At 40.5% G+C, this 16,605-nt stretch overlaps 1 protein-coding gene across 5 annotated transcripts in view; it reads left to right on the plus strand.

Moving 5' to 3' along the window:
* CACNA2D1 (calcium voltage-gated channel auxiliary subunit alpha2delta 1) overlaps positions 1–16,605 on the plus strand; it is a 385,544-nt gene that overhangs the window by 318,781 nt on the left and 50,158 nt on the right. For 2 of the 5 annotated variants that reach the window (XM_077935727.1, XM_077935728.1), the window contains exons 13-19: positions 1,313–1,391; positions 1,600–1,649; positions 3,691–3,780; positions 6,737–6,805; positions 7,932–8,006; positions 8,453–8,527; positions 14,274–14,324. In XM_077935727.1, coding sequence (XP_077791853.1) covers positions 1,313–1,391; positions 1,600–1,649; positions 3,691–3,780; positions 6,737–6,805; positions 7,932–8,006; positions 8,453–8,527; positions 14,274–14,324 — 489 coding nt within the window. Of the gene's footprint in view, positions 1–1,312; positions 1,392–1,599; positions 1,650–3,690; positions 3,781–6,736; positions 6,806–7,931; positions 8,007–8,452; positions 8,528–11,229; positions 11,356–14,273; positions 14,325–16,605 lie in introns of those variants that run through there. The other 3 variants (XM_077935729.1, XM_077935730.1, XM_028747763.2) reach the window with 2 other exon arrangements.

The raw sequence follows: 16,605 nt of genomic DNA on the forward strand, positions 1-16,605 counted from the left end.
GACTAAGATCAAGAGGGAGAGGAGAGATGAAACCACCACTTTACAAGTTATCTTTAAAAAGCTACCTTTAGTTTTCTTTCTCTTTTACTTGCAAATACACTAAATATTTCCTGATTTTCATTTCTGTTACCCTTCCCTTAAATACTATCACTTAACAATCAAGGCTAAAGTTCTGAGCCCAGCAAAAGGGTATACAGTATAGCAATGGATAATTAACATTCATTTTTCGAATGTAGTTGAGTGGTTCAATGAAATGCATGTCTGAAAGCAGCTTAGGGTGTAAATGATGAGCACACAAAGTGAGCCTTACCAACTTGTTGTGCTATACTAGCTTGTCGCCATGTTCCTGTAATGTCCAAAGTCACTGTGTTTCCTTTGACAAGAGCGAACAATGCTACTGACCATTTCCCAAATACATCCCTGAGTTTTAGCAGGGTCAGCCAGATTCACCTTTCAAATGCAAAAATATACAGTACAGACCAGTTTTTCTTGAAATATAAGATAAGCTTCAAAGTCTTTATGCAAGGGAGACCTCTGCTCTGCTGTTAGTTTTCCCAGTAGACTGCTTTGAATGGGGCAGTAAAAAAATAGCATACTCTTGAGTGGTACCCTAACATGATTTAATTTGATCCATGTAAAAAGAAATCAAATTAAGCAACGAGCCTTGCTTTTTCCTTGGGGAAAACACAAACTATCTGATACATCCCCAGCTCTTCCACTAGGTGGCAATAATTGGATTCAGAACAAAATCGCATTTCAAATGTCAAAAGCAGTGACTTTTTTTGCCCATATACAATATTGTTAATAGCCATTAAGAGTGAAAGATGCAAACTTTTTTGGCAGCCAGAATTTTTACAAAATAATTTTAATTGGTTTCATAATAATAATAATGTTAATTGATTAGGTAGTAAAAATCCTTGTTCATTCACCAATACGTTTAGAAAGATATGAATATTCTTGTCCAAAGTAATTTTTCAGGCTGATTCATATGTCTAGGGAATCACCCACTAACAGTACCTCAGTTTCATCAGGATTGAGTTTCAGTTTCAATAAAGTACATTATTTGTGGATGAAAGCAATTTATGGAGTTTGTCACCACTTGTTTTAATTGAAAATGAAGGAAAAAGCAGTTATGTGAGTCATGGTGCCCAGTGGCCATTCTGGGACATTATAAAAGTATAGAAGGAGAGAAAAGCATGGTAATTCACTGGTGAAATTCAGTTGTGATTATCTGGCATTCAACATGGTGTTTTTTTTTAAGAATAATGTCTCTTGTATTAATGAACTTATTCCTCTTTTTCTATTTTCCTAGGTCCGTGTATTTACATTTTCTGTTGGTCAACATAATTATGACAAGGGACCCATACAATGGATGGCCTGCAAAAATAAAGGTATTGTGCACTTATTTCTCTTTATTGCAGCAAAATAGCACGGCCACTGAATCAAATGAATGCCCTAAAATCACTTGTTGAAATGAAGCATTTTCAGTAGGCAATGAAATATCAGAACGGTAGGTGTTCCTAACTGATTTTGTGGAAACAGCATTCTAGAGTGCTGGTGTCACCCACTGAGAAGCCTGTTTTATCTTTTGTATTTCAGGTTACTATTATGAAATTCCTTCTATTGGTGCCATAAGAATAAACACACAGGTACGTTTGCAAGAATTTATAGAACAGCAATCATATTTGAAAGTCTTGCATGAGAACCAGTCACCACAATAGCTCACAGGGCTGTTTTTGGACATATTTTCTTGGGTGAGGCCTCTCAGCAAAACATTTTCACTTTGGTTTATTTTGCACAAGATTGATTCCAAATAAATTTGTAAGAATTTCTGTGACAGAATATCCACTGAACGACTCTCAGTGCCTTTATATAGATCAGGAATGGGGAACTTGTGGTGCTCCAGATGGTGTTCAGCTCTAGCTTCCATCAGCACCAGCCAGCATGACCAGTGGTTAGCGATCATGGGAGTTGTAGTCCAACAATATCTGGAGGGCCACATGCTGCTCATCCCTGGTATAGATGTTAAACCATATTATGGGGCAGAATAGAACCCTGCGTAGGGCTGAAAAAGAGATCCGGAATGCCACTCTGTGGTTACAGTTCTGCATGTCAGAGAAGAACCACTGCATTACCGTGCCTCAAATTCAGAGACACTCCAGAAGGATACTGTGAGAGAGGCCTCAAAAGCTGCTGAAAGATCAGAGTGAATCAGCAGGGCCACAATTCCTCATCTCTCTCCCAGTAGAGGTCTCTCTAATTCACTATCAAATGATGGATCTGGAGTTCACCAAAGGCACCACCAGGTGGGAGGGAAGCTGACATGGTCACCCAGGTTGTGATGACTGAAGGATGGATGGCCCAGAAAAGATCACAGCTGTCAAATGTACAGTGGTACCTCGTGTTACATACTGCCCCCCCCCCATGAATGCTGCAGGTTACACGCTCCACTAACCCGGAAGTAGATGCCCCTTGTTGCGACCTTTGCCCTGGGATGTGAGTGGAAGTTGCACTCTGGTGGCACAGCATCAGCGGGAGGGGCTATTAGTGAAAGCGCACCTTGTTACAAGCAGTTTCCTGTTACAAACGGACCTCTGGAACGGATTATATTCATAACACGAGGTACCACTGTATGTGGCCTTTCCCCCTTACCTGTTCTAAACTATCCCACACTGGTGGTAACCTTCAACTCAAGACTACAAATTAGGATGCCCCAATCCATCCCCCAAAATACGATCTCCCAAACCTGGGTGGCCCAACTTTTCATACCAATTGGAATGCAAGAGCACTTCAACACAGAACCCGTGGGCCACACACTGCCTTGTCATGTGGGGGTGGCAGAGATGGGCAAAAATTTGGCACCCCTCCCCAAAGCCCTCATGCTGCCTTCCAAAAGGCTAAGTGTGAGAGCCAATGTGGTGTAGTGGTTAAGAGTGGTAGTCTCGTAATCTGGTGCACCGGGTTCGCGTCTCCGCTCCTCCACCTGCAGCTGCTGGGTGACCTTGGGCCAGTCACACTTCTTTGAAGTCTCTCAGCCCCACTCACCTCACAGAGTGTTTGTTGTGGGGGAGGAAGGGAAAGGAGAATGTTAGCCGCTTTGAGACTCCTGAAGGGGAGTGAAAGGCGGGATATCAAATCCAAACTCTTCTTCTTCTTCTTCTTCTTCTTCTTCTTCTTCTTCTTCTTCTTCTTCTTCTTCAGTAAGACACTTGGCTAAAAGTCAGATAGCTGTTTATTTCCTTCTGTCTGGTTCCCTGTAACTTTGCTTCTTGCAGTGAGGGAACCGCCAGAAGGCCCTTGGAGGTCAGGGTCTGGGCTGAGCAATGGGAATGAAGACTCTCCTTCTGGTATGCAGGTCCAAAGCCATGTTAGGTCCAACACTTTGAATTGTGTTCAGGAACATACCGAGAGCGACTGATAGTCACTTCCATGACTCTTTACCAGGCTCACATCCCAGCCTTCCACACATCACTTACATCTCGTTCTCCCACAGAGGGAAAGCCCCATCTCAGACAATACTCTGTGCATCTATCAGCTCCACTTTCCCATTTCTCACCCAGGCAACTGTCCCTAGGGTTATGGCACAACAGAGGTTACTTTTTAGAAGGCTTTGCACCTGAGTTTTACTTGTGGACTTAACGAAAAACAAAAACATTTCTCAGTCAACTGACTCGATGTTTGTTTTGACAGGAGTACTTGGATGTTTTGGGGAGACCAATGGTTCTGGCTGGGAAGCAAGCCAAGCAAGTCCAGTGGACTAATGTTTACTTGGATGCCCTGGTATGATGCACGCTGCCATGACATAGCAAAAGAAAGTATACTTTGAATATAAAATATTTATAATTAAAATTATTTATTTGCATGTCAGTCTTGCAGTGGGGGGGGGGGGGAGTGGCCTATTCAATTTGTTTGATGCAAGTGGGAGAGACTGGATGGGCTCAGGATTCAGGGCCATTTCAGTGGAGAGCAAACCAGATTGCAAGAGAGTTAAATTCACCAAGGAGAAATGTAAAGCATTATAGACTGGAAATGGAGTCAAATGCAGAAGCACCATGAGGAAAGGAAGGAGTGCTGGATATTGGCAAGATTGCACCAGCATTTCCAAGAATGACGAGGGAATTGTGTCTGCGATTCTGGGCCACCAAAGGTCACAACGGTTATCAGCAGGAGCATTGTTTCCACTTCATGCTTCTCTATTAATTGCTGTTAAGAGCAGTGCTGTGTTCAGTTCTGGGAAGAAGGTTGACAACTTGGAAATGCTTCAGAGGAGAGCAAACGGCTGGGTAAAAGATCTGAAAGGCACATCTTTCAAAACAGAACCTGAAGGAAGTAGGAAGCTTAGCCTTGAGAAAATAAGAATCTGTGGGTATTTAACCCTGAGTATCTTCCATTACTAGGAAGTGGGTGGCAAAATGGTACGAACAATGTAGGCAAATAATCATAGGTGTTGAAAAGCTGATTTAGATTTAGGAAGATTTCAACTATGAAGTTCACCTAGCTTTGGAGTTTGTGCAACTCTTTCCCTGAAGGAATGACATATATTTTAGTTTTGAGATATTGTGTCTTGGGACTGGAGATATACTAGATATGGGGCAGGGAATCATTTGCTGTCAGGGTCATTCATAGTCCCATAGGCAATCTGTCAGAGGTTGCCTACTGGTGGGGGGCAAGGACGTGGGCCTTTTTCTTCCCCTTGTGCTCCACTGCATCAAATTCAGCCAAGGGTTGCATTTGGCCCTGGAACCACAGGTTGCCCACCCCTGCACTACCCTCCCCCTCCAACCCCGATTCAATGCATGAAAGTCACTCATTGTGTACATAGAAGCTGTGGGAGGGGGGAGAACTCTGGTGCTCCGGTCCTGTTTGGTGGTTTCCCACAGACATCTGGTTGGCTACTGTAAATGCAGGATGCTGGACTAGATGAGTCTTTGGCTGATCCAGCAGGCTCTTCTTACATACTTCAAGCACAAGCATCTGCAGTAAGGGAGCCTTTGAGCGTGTAGTTACACACACGAGCTGCAGTCCTGGTAATGAAGGCCCCCTTGCTTGATGTCAGGAGGGATGTGCAAAACATCAAGGGTCTGGCGACTAGTCATGCCCCTTCTCATTGCCCCCATGTTGTTCAACATTGGAGCAAATGAACGACTAAATGGGCCTCGTGTGTGTTTATTGTTTGTGTTTTCAGATGGATACAGACACACACACATGCATATACAGGTGCACACACCCTTGTTTATACCAGACATTCAGAATAAAGTGGTCTTGAGCTGGTAAAGAATCCCTGCAGAGTGCAGAGTGCATATTCGTCAGCACTTGATTGCTATAGTGAAATTAGCCCCATTTTCATCACATGCCTGAATCAAACTGGGGCCATTTTTGTTTTCTTTAACCCTGCTCAAGAGATCACAACCCCAACAGCTTTCTGGCTTTTTAGTTTATCACTGGAAATGTGCAAAAGATGCATGCAGGAAATGGCAAAAGGCTAAGCATTGCCATCAAAAGCTTTTCCGCTTAAAATAAATAGTGCCAATAGTGCCAACAGGTTTCAGTTGTTACTGTGGTTTATATTCTGCAAACCTTGCTCTTATTCTTGGCCACGTGACCAGCTAAAGTTCCATTCTGGTAGGAAATAAGATGCAGTATCTCTTTGGGGGGTTGGGGTTTTTTATTTTTTTTAAAATGTAATCAGCCTATTAAGAGTTCTCTATGTCAAAGTGGACCAGTTTTTTGTATCATTATAGTTACAATGCTCAGGAGTTCATTGACACTCTTTCTTGGTTGCTGATGAGGTACTTACTGGAAATGTCATGGAGAAAGTTCATATCTTCCTGCACATCCTGTTCTTAAATGTCAGCACTAAAGCAAGAACATGCAAGGAGAAGAGGAAAGTTCTGAACTGGGCCAGTGAATCCAAAACAATATCATTGTGTAACCATTGCTCCACTTCATATTTAAACAAATTCCACAAATAATGTCCCGTCCCCCCAGCAATAAAAAGCAAATAAATTATATGAATATGCTATGACACCAAACAGTTATTCAAAAATGGGATCCCATTTCTTATGGTCTAATCCTAAGCAATCTGCTTCAGTTGTACTCATGCCTAGAGAGTTCTGTGCAGCAACAAATATAGTATAACACCAGGATACTCCCCTTGCCATTAAACTATGATGGTCTCCTTTCTTCTGCATTGCATAGTTGCAGATAATCCTGGGCTACTGTGATTGGCCTTAGAATCACATTGAAGATGTTCCCATCCAGGGTATACTTCATTGTGCTTTTTAGCATCTCTGCTAATGTCGGGTGGCCCAAATAACGATGCTTTGAGGGCTTCTATCATTTTCCTATGTTCCATGTTCATGGGCAAGGTATTCCTAGACAGTAGAAGAAAATATGGCAGTCTCTGCACATACTTGTGAGACACTCACAGCTGGTTTTGTAGCTGTTTAATGCTAAAGGTTTCATATCTATATTTACCAATGAGAAGGTGTGTTGTGCAGGGGATTAGAACTCAGAAGCTTAGGACCAATGCTTTTTGAAAAAGCCTCCACATACATGGTTTAAACCGCAGGTGCATATATTTTCTTTATGAAATTTGTTTTTAAAAATCGTTGTACTTTTTATCCAAATGTGTTTTCGCTATTCATTAAATTTAAATGAGTGACATGTGCTTGAATAGATATTTCTGTGTTCCGACACAAAATATGGACAAGATCTCCTTGTGATCATTTTCTAGGAACTTGGCTTGGTCATTTCTGGAACCCTGCCTGTCTTCAACTTGACAAAAGACCAAAACGAGAAGCAGGTAGGCGGAGATGGAACCCCAGGAACATGTAGAATTGTCATCCCAACAAGCCAAACCATCTGAACAACTTGACTTTAAACTACTTCAGTGCAGCTGATTACTCTTTAAAACAAAAGTACTTTGATGGACTTGGAATAGCTTGCAAGTTACGGTGACAAACTTTGACTTATAAGCTGCCTTTAGAAATTGATACTTGTGATGTTTTGTGTTGTGTCCAGACCAAAAATAACAATGTCACATTTTATTACCAAATGTCCAACTGGGGGGAAAAAAGGAAATCCGTAGTGGCTTTTGCCATTGTAACAGTGTGACGGTATCATAAGGAAAATGTAATTGGAGATGAAAAATAGCGTTGGAAAGAATGCTGCTAGAACTTGCTTCTTGGCAAAAGGAAGATCAGAGATATTTACAAAAACTCTGGAATGATGAAATGATATCCTAATGCACAATAAATAAAAAGTTTCAGGAATCAAGAGTGGACAGCCAGTCTTCTAGGGTAATTATAAGTGTGTTTTCAACAGTGTTTTTTGTTCCACTTGATTAGGCTGATCAAAATTTCCAAAATTTGGACACTAGATGCCAATAAAAATATTCTAATAGATATCAAGTCTATAGGACAGGGTTCATCTGGCCAGCCAAGCCACCAGAATGTACCCCTGTGAGTTTCCTATGGCAACAATGCCAGCGCAGAGGGGACATGTGCAGAGCATCAGCAGATTAAGTGTCTGACAGGCTGTAAGTCAGGTTCCTACATTGTTTCTACAACCCTTGATTCAGGGGTACATTGGGGCCCACTGTTTTGATGAGGAGGTGTACAAATATCCCATTTCCAGATTCTCATGGATGTTAGGATTTCTTGGACTACATCTGTACTAAATTTTCAGCTCTATAGTTCATGTGCAGGCATTCCACAAATGTTGATACCTGAGCGGCTGCATGTTTGTGTTTGAGCTTCTGTAATCATACAGCTGCTACATTGCTGTTAAATTCTTTGTTAATTAGCAACACTAGAGGTTCACAATGAAAAAAGAACAAAACTGCTGAAAGGAATGTAGAAAAAGAGAAGGGCAGCTTTCCTGACTGTTCAGCCATCTGAAAACTAACATTAAAAAAAATCTTTTCCCAGAACCAGTTGATACTTGGAGTAATGGGAGTTGATGTGTCGCTAGAAGAAATAAAAAAACTGACTCCACGGTTTACAGTAAGTGGCTTTTCCCACATCAACTATTTTTTAAACTTTTGTTCAATCTTGAGTACTGTTCAAGCCTCTCTTCCAGTCTATCTAATATCCTTCTGGCTGGAAGTCAAAAGATTGTTCGCCCTGCTTTCACCCTGTCATTTCCCCTTTTTTCTTCTCTTCTCTGGTGGTGTTTTAGAGTGATTATTGCTTTCCCAGAAAGCTAATATGCAGGGCCTTCCATGAATTGTCTAGTCTGCCCCAATATAGCCTGCACTGCAAGCGTTATTTCATTGCACATTATGTATACAAACAGGGTTTTTTATTATGACTTGAATAAAAAAGGTAGTTTTGTTTGCATTTGGGTTAACAGTTTCCATATTGTCAGTTTTATTGAAGAAAGGTTATTCAGGCTCTTTTGATGCCACAACAGTGGGCAGCACATTATAGTCATGCTTCTTTCTCCCCAGCTTTGTCCAAATGGATACTATTTCGCAATTGACCCCAATGGTTATGTGTTGCTTCATCCAAATCTTCAGCCAAAGGTATGTAAACCTTCTTAACTTCAGCTTGTCCAAAGAGGATGGGAGAAATAAATTAGACCACAAACATCTTTTATATATGAAGACAGAAGTTGTCCTTAGTAATGTCAGATCTGGTTCATGCAGACAAGACCATAGTAAGAGGCCTCTTTCATCAGGCCATCTAATTCAGCGTTGAGTTTTTAGAGTGGCCAGCCAAACATCTGTGGGAAGCTGCAAGCAGGACCTGAGGGCAACTGTGTCCTCCCACCTTGTGATTCCCAGCAACCGGCATTCAGAAGCATGCCATATCCTCTTTTAAAGCCAGCCAAGTACACACATTTTTATATGCATTAAGCAATGTGATCCATTAGCTAATACATTATTTTCTCCTCTTGGATGTGGACAGAGAACCTCTCTCTGTGGAACAGTTTAGTACATGTGAATTCCTTTCAACAGAAAATTAGTAATGCCATAAATTCTTCATCAGAAGATAGTTTGTCCACCAATTCAGCCTTCCTCTGTAATTTATAGTCAGACCATGAGACACCACCATGAGCATGGCAGTTCTTTCTGTGACTTTATCTTTATACACTGGGATATGTTTGCTCCAAAACCTTCTGCAGTATGTAGAGGTTTCTCCGTAAGGATACAAAAAATGGACAGGAAATGGCAACAGTGCTAAATAATTTTATATATATATATAAGTTGATGGTCAGTACTGGACTCCTTCGGGAGGAAGGGCAGGATATAAATTGAATAAATAATATTAATATTACTAAATAGTCACAGCAATCCACTTGAGTATTAAGCTGAAGATTAAGTGGAGGACCACCATGTTTCCCCCCAATCTAATGCCATAGCAGAGAGGTCTGTATGGGTCAGACCTCACCTGGAGTACTGTGTCTAGTTCTGGGCACCACAGTTCAAGAAGGACACTGACAAACTGGAACGTGTCCAGAGGAGGGCAACCAAAATGGTCAAAGGCCTGGAAACGATGCCTTATGGGGAACGGCTAAGGGAGCTGCGCATGTTTAGCCTGGAGAAGAGGAGGTTAAGGGGTGATATGATAGCCATGTTCAAATATATAAAAGGATGTCATATAGAGGAGGGAGAAAGGTTGATTTCTGCTGCTCCAGAGAAGCGGACACAGAGCAATGGATCCAAACTACAAGAAAGAAGATTCCACCTAAACATTAGGAAGAACTTCCTGACAGTAAGAGCTGTTCGACAGTGGAATTTGCTGCCAAGGAGTGTGGTGGAGTCTCCTTCTTTAGAGGTCTTTAAGTAGAGGCTTGACTACCATATGTCAGGAGTGCTCTGATGGTGTTTCCTGCTTGGCAGGGGGTTGGACTCGATGGCCCTTGTGGTCTATTCCAACTCTATGATTCCATGATTGAAAGTGATTCAACAAATGCGTTGCTGTGGCATCAGGCCCACTAAGGCAGGCTAAAAAGCCAAAAGAGATAAGGCCTCCAAATGGAACTGGGGGAAGGGAATAATGGAAATTTACCAAAATAGTAACATACACAGCATGTTTCAGTAAAGGTTTTCAGGTACACAAGAATACAGTTTTCCTAGTAAGGCAACGCATCTCAACTTGATATACTTTCCTTGATATACTTTCTTCACATGGGTGGCGGGGCATATGCTCCTCTCTTACCACAAAGTAAGATCTCTTATAAGCACTTCAGGTGTGTATGGGGTCTAGGCATGAACATGCTGATTCACACAATCTTTCCTATCCCTTAGCGGGGGAAGGTTGTTTCTCTACCACACAAACAGGACCTATGAGCTGAGGTACTTTTATGAATCAAGCCCACAGATACAAAAGAAAGTGCACACTTGTACAAGCAACTCTTCTTCAGGAAATGCTCTGGGAAAGTGTGAACATGAGTTAAGAGATCCCTGATCACCTTCAGCCTAGATTGTCCACATGGGAATGTAAGAAGAAGCCTGCTGGACCAGGCTTCATTCCTTTTATAAGTTTGTTTCCCTATTTGTTTCCCTGTGGGTTTTCTTCCTCCCTTGTGTACTACCACTTTCCTGAAATATCCACAGTCCCTTCCACCCCTACCTAATCTCTTTCTGTCTTTGTGAGAGAATGAAGGGTTATAGGCTGAACCAAAGTCTTCAGTGACTGATGGATGGAGAATCTTTGGTTCAATCTTTATTGGACACAAACTCCCATCAACTTCAGCCAGAATGGCCAGTGATCAAGAATTATGGGAGTTGTAGTTCAACAGCATCTGGAGAGTACCATGTTGGTTATCCCTTTCATAGGAAAAGGGATCACCATAGAGCTGTGCTAACACAGGAAAGTGCTCTTGGGCCTACTGGAGCATGCTTCTGCATGGAGAACAGCCCACACTGGGGAGGTACAGCTTACCACTTTAGTGTCTATGTCAGACAAGTGGGAAGGTAGTTTTGAAAAATCTAGTTATTTATTAACATAACTCTTGAAAATCACAGATATGTGATGGGGCAAGGAGAACCCCATACTAGTATTAGGTGATGTGATGGAAGTTACCATTTTCCTTGGAAAGCCTCACTGTGCTCCAGTCAGATTACAGTTTCTGAGCATTTATTGTATTTCTGAGCATTTATTTTATTCTAAAAATCAAGGTTATTCTGAAAACAAGCTGTGGCTGTTTCAGAACGTTCTTTCAGAATGTTTGTTTTGGTGCCCAAGTTATATTATCTCTCTCTTTTATTATTTTTCACAGAACATTTAAACTCAATATTAAATGTGGCTCTTGGTGTTTGTCTTTAATGGGGTGCATGGTGTTCAGACTGATGTAAGAACTACTTTCTAAAGCAAAGGTACACTATAAATAAAGTTTCCAATCATATGCTGGTTGTTCTCTTTAGCCTACCTTTTTAATTGTAGTCAGTAACTCAAGTCCTCTAACATACTAACTTGCAGCATCTTTGTATTCTCTTCTAGAAATCTTATCATAGATGCAACCAAAAGCAAAACTCTATTAGAAAAGGGAGAGTATTCTTATGAGTACCTTCTGAATTCTTACCATTCTGAAAACCTCTTATTGGAAATTGTTGCAAAATGACAAACGTGTGATTTATAGTCTCTTATATAGTAATCCTTCCCAACTCAACAAACAGCAATTTCCTTTGTGCCTGGTTACATCTCTGATGGGTGTACTGAAAAAAGACTCTGCAGATTTTTGAAGATATCATGAGAATAAAACCCCAACATTAAAAACATGCTCTATTGAAATCAGTGCAGCTTATGCACATGAAATGGCATAAAATTCATTCGTTCGTTCATTTTATTTATGTACTGATTTTACACACACACACACACACACACACACACACACACACACACACAAACACACACACACAAATGCACTGAAAGCGGCTTACAACAAACAGGATGCATTTCAAACAAACGGTACAAAAACAATTTCATAATAACATAGCAAGACAAAAATATAATAATATACAAAAATACTGTAAATATAGCGAGATTACTTAAACAACATGCAGCATCCAATAGCAAAAATAACATGGGAGCTTCACAGTTCCACCTTAGTCCTAGAACAGGATTCAACCTCGGCCCTCCAGATGTTTTTGGCCTACAACTCCCCTGATCCCTAGCTAGCAGGACCAGCGGTCTGGGATGATGGGAATTGTAGTCTCAAAACATCTGGAGGGCTGAGGTTGAGGAATCCTGTCCTAGAAACACCCCTCCCATGAGGCTGCTCCATATACTTAACTTGTTTGTGGATAAAGTGATGGCTCCAATATCCATAATGACCTATTTTTGTGTACAAATTGATCCAACTCATTACATAGCAGCATTGTGAATGGAGAACTGTCTCCCCCAGAAGTTATTCTGCTATAATAATAATAATTAATAATGATTTATTATTTCTACCCCGCCCATCTGGCTGGGTTTCCCTAGCCACTCTGGGCAGCTTTCAACAGAACATTAAAAACAGAATAAAACTTCAAACATTAAAAACTTCCCTAAACAGGGCTGCCTTGAGATGTCTTCTAAAAGTCGGATAGTTGTTTATTTCCTTGACATCTGATGGGAGGGCATTCCACAGGGTGGGCACCACTATCAAGAAGGCCCTCTGCCTGGTTCCCTGTAGCCTCACTTCTCACAGTGAGGGAACCACCAGAAGGCCCTCGGAGCTGGACCTCAATGTCTGGGCACCCCAACAATGGGGGTGGAGATGCTCCTTCAGGTATACTGGGCTGAGGCCGTTTAGGGCTTTAAAGGTCAGCACCAACACTTGGAATTATGCTCAGAAATGTACTGGGAGCCAATGTAAGTCTGTCAGTTTGAAATGGTGAATGAGATTCTGTGTATACATTGTTGGCATTTATCAGACCAGTGTCCAAAGTGAGCTTTTTTATAGGTGCACACACAGAATTGTTTTATAAAGGTAATCCATTACTTTCCGTGAAACGTTTGCTCATCACTGTCCCCATTGAGCAAGGGACATGAGGATGGAAACCTTATTCTATGCCTGTAGTGCTCCTACCTGGATTGGGTCAGCATTGTTCTTTTAAAATATTCTAATCTAATTATTTTGTTTTCTCTCTACCACATATGTATAGGGGTGTGGGTGGGTGTGTAACGCTTATCCTAGGTATTCTAATGCAATTATTTTATTTTTCCCTGTCCCACATGCCTAAAGTAGGGGATGATGTGGGGAATTCACGAGTAGTTGTCTGGATTTGAGCAATTCTTTCCTCTTAGCTTACAAATGGTACATCAATCAAAGTCAGCAGCTGTCCAATAATTTTTTAACTAGGACTGTGTGATTTGTACTCTATAGTTCATTGTTTGGAGGTAAGAAAGGTGTGTAGGATTGAGTAGAACATAAGCTTTCAATTAGAAGACAAGAAGCTTTCAATTAGTTACACTTGAAACAGACAGAAACCCTATTTATGCATTATTCATATGCAAGATGTTGCTGTGTTTACTTGAAGCAGGACTCACCTCCTTCCTGAATAATGTTGAAAGAGACCCCCCCCCCCATGCTTATGAGTAGGGGCTACACACAAATGGGCTTATAGCACAACCAGGTGTCCTGATCACATGGAGTCCCTACATGTGAGTAGGAGCTTGTGCCTTGGGGCTTCTCTTCAGACAACTGCTGGCAATGTTGTAGCCAGGGCTAACAGCACAGCCCTGATCCAAGTAAACATGATAATGCTATAAACACGAGTAACACGTGATTGGGGCTAAAGAATGCTGTCTGTTCAGATGTGCAGGCAGAGCTCTCACTTAAGTTGATTCATCTTTTTAGTTACAGATAGGTAGCCGTGTTGGTCTGCCATAGTCAAAACAAAAAAATTTCCTTCCAGTAGCACCTTAAAGACCAACTAAGTTAGTTCTTGGTATGAGCTTTCGTGTGCATGCACACTGAAGTGTATCTGAAGAAGTGTGCATGCACACGAAATGTGTATCTGAAGAAGTGTGCATGCACAGGAAAGCTCATACCAAGAACTAACTTAGTTGGTCTTTAAGGTGCTACTGGAAGGAATTTTTTTTGTTTCATCTTTTTAGGTTTGTCCACTATTGCTGACAACGACCATGCAATTCTGAAACAATCTATTCTGCAGTTGTATACACTCTATGGGATTTAGTTAACCAAGGTTGTGCGTTAGAAGGCTTCTGCTCTGTCAAGAGTCCGTGAAAGTGTAGTACACCTCGAGATTACGATAATAAACCACAAATGACTGTCATAATGTTGTGAAAATATGAATCAATGCTGTTTTGTTACTTTAGCACATTGGTGCGGGCATACCCAAAATTAGAAAAAGGAGACCCTATGTCCAGGTAACTATGGATAGAGGTGATTCTTAGAGTGTTTAAAGATGCATAGAGCTGAAGCTGAGATTAGAGAGCTTCTATTTAGCTTCCTGGGAAAACCTAACTAGGCTGTTTACTTGATCAAACAGCTTCTAAAGCATGAAGCTTGCAAACATAGTGTGGATGCTTGTGGAAGATGTTGCTTTAAGTAATTACGTGTTGCTGTTAACAGAATTGAATATACGTATGCTTTTGCCACAATTTTCAATTCCCCCCCCCCCCCCACGCCGCCAAGAAGTTTAGAATCTGGAGAGGGAGGCTGCGTATTCTCGATTTATTTTACTGTAAACCTGAAGCCCTTACATTATATTTGATAGACTTTTGAGCCATATTAAGGATTTGTGGTTTCCCACATGCAGGTCAAAACATGGTGCTTATTGTTTCATTTGCAGCTGTGTGTCTGTGAATGTTGTACAGAGCACAGCAAAACTGTTATTTGCACACACACAAAAACAGCAGTATTTTGAATTCACAGTGTGTTCAGATTATCATTACCACTCCCCCAAAATCAACACACTTTAGTGATTTCATTTTTATGTTGCTGCATCATTTTATATCTCCTTCTGTCCTTCATACAGTATTTACCTTATTAACTAAAATAACACATCCTACCTTGTAATAGCCATGCTGAAAGTCAATATGCGTTCTTCTTTTTTCTTTTTTTAGTGGCTTTTTCTTGCATGGCTTTTTCACTTTACTTCCTCAGTCATGTTTTATGACTGCAGCTGATAAGATGTGTAGAAATGCAAACCATATAGGATTGCTATCTAAATGCATCCTAGCAAAATGGGAAAGGAACAGTTATCGGAGTCTAAAGTTTGGCTTTAAAAAAAGCCCAGCACTTTTTAAAGGGGGCAGTTGAGACAGATGGGTTGAGAGGCTGCAATTCTGTTCAGTGTTACCTCAGAATAAATGCCTGTAAATTCATAAGTGTTTACTTCTTTGTAAATAATACCTAGATCCTGTTCAAGCACATAAGCACATTTATTTTTTCCAATTTCCCTATCCCCTTATTCTGATAACCATTAAAACTCACAACATCTATAAAACTTAAATCAAGGAAGATGTAAGTCAATAATGGAAGACGCAGACTAATTGTTCCTCAAAACTATTGACAAATGATGGGTATAATCAAGAGGCCGTAGGAAAGGAGGCATTATTTACTGTATGTAGAGCCCAAGGACACAATCCATTAGAAGGTTCTCCTTTGCAAGCCACATTGAAACAAACGGAACTTGAACATGGTACTGTTCAAAGGGAAGTCATTGTTGTTTCATCCATTATCCCCTCTGATTAATTATTATTATTATTAATTTCTATAGTGCTTAAATCCAATAATATGCCCTTGCCCTAAAACTTAAAGTTATAAAGGTCCCTGATTCAGGTTTATTTAGTTATTTCAGACTTAAAACAATATTAAGTATCTAAAGAGATTAAATGCACGAGGCTTGCAAAAGAGAGCTTCCTAGTGGAGTCTGATCTAAGCATTTTATTAGGGATCCATTTGCTTTATCTGTAAACATTCAATTCATATTTGTATTATTCAGAGATAGCCTAAACTTTTAGATTCCGTAACTGTGACTAAACCATGCTATCATTTTTTGAGTGTGTTTTTTTAAAAGGTTGATTCTTGTATTATGGATTATTTATCACATTGTTTTCTTTTGTGTCCTTGCTTTGTTTACTGGAACGGGATATGGACTGCAATGCTGCTTTTGCCACGGCAATGCCTTCATGCATGCTGCCTGGGTTTGATCCTTCTAATGTCATTCCATTGCATGTAAGAAATTTATTATTTAAATTTGATTTGCTTTACATTTGAGAACTAGACTTTGTGAAGTTTAAGGTCTTGTCTTCTTTTAACTGTGTTTGTTATTCATTTTTAATTTTATCATTATTTTCTCTCAATGATTTATTTCACTAAAGTTGATTTATTTGTCTAGATGAATAAGAGCTTAGCAGTTGTCAAATGCATATAATTGTACCAGCAATGATCTGCATTTATTTCAATTGGTGTTTGAATATTTTCATATCCAAGGCAAGATTTCCTCTGCTGTTTCTCTTATTGAAGCAAGTTTCTAAAAAGAACAGCAAAAAAGAACACACTGTCTATTTAGTACCTTGTTAATATGATCCAGATGAACATAATGAGCCAACTTTCTTATTTCTATCTCTAAGCAGTTTCTCGGTCATTGACTAGTAGAACTGTTGACAGATTCTGGACTGTTGCATCCCTTCCTTGCACATG

The sequence above is a fragment of the Podarcis muralis genome, chromosome 10 (assembly GCF_964188315.1).
Source record: "Podarcis muralis chromosome 10, rPodMur119.hap1.1, whole genome shotgun sequence".
NCBI classification, from domain to species: domain Eukaryota; kingdom Metazoa; phylum Chordata; class Lepidosauria; order Squamata; family Lacertidae; genus Podarcis; species Podarcis muralis.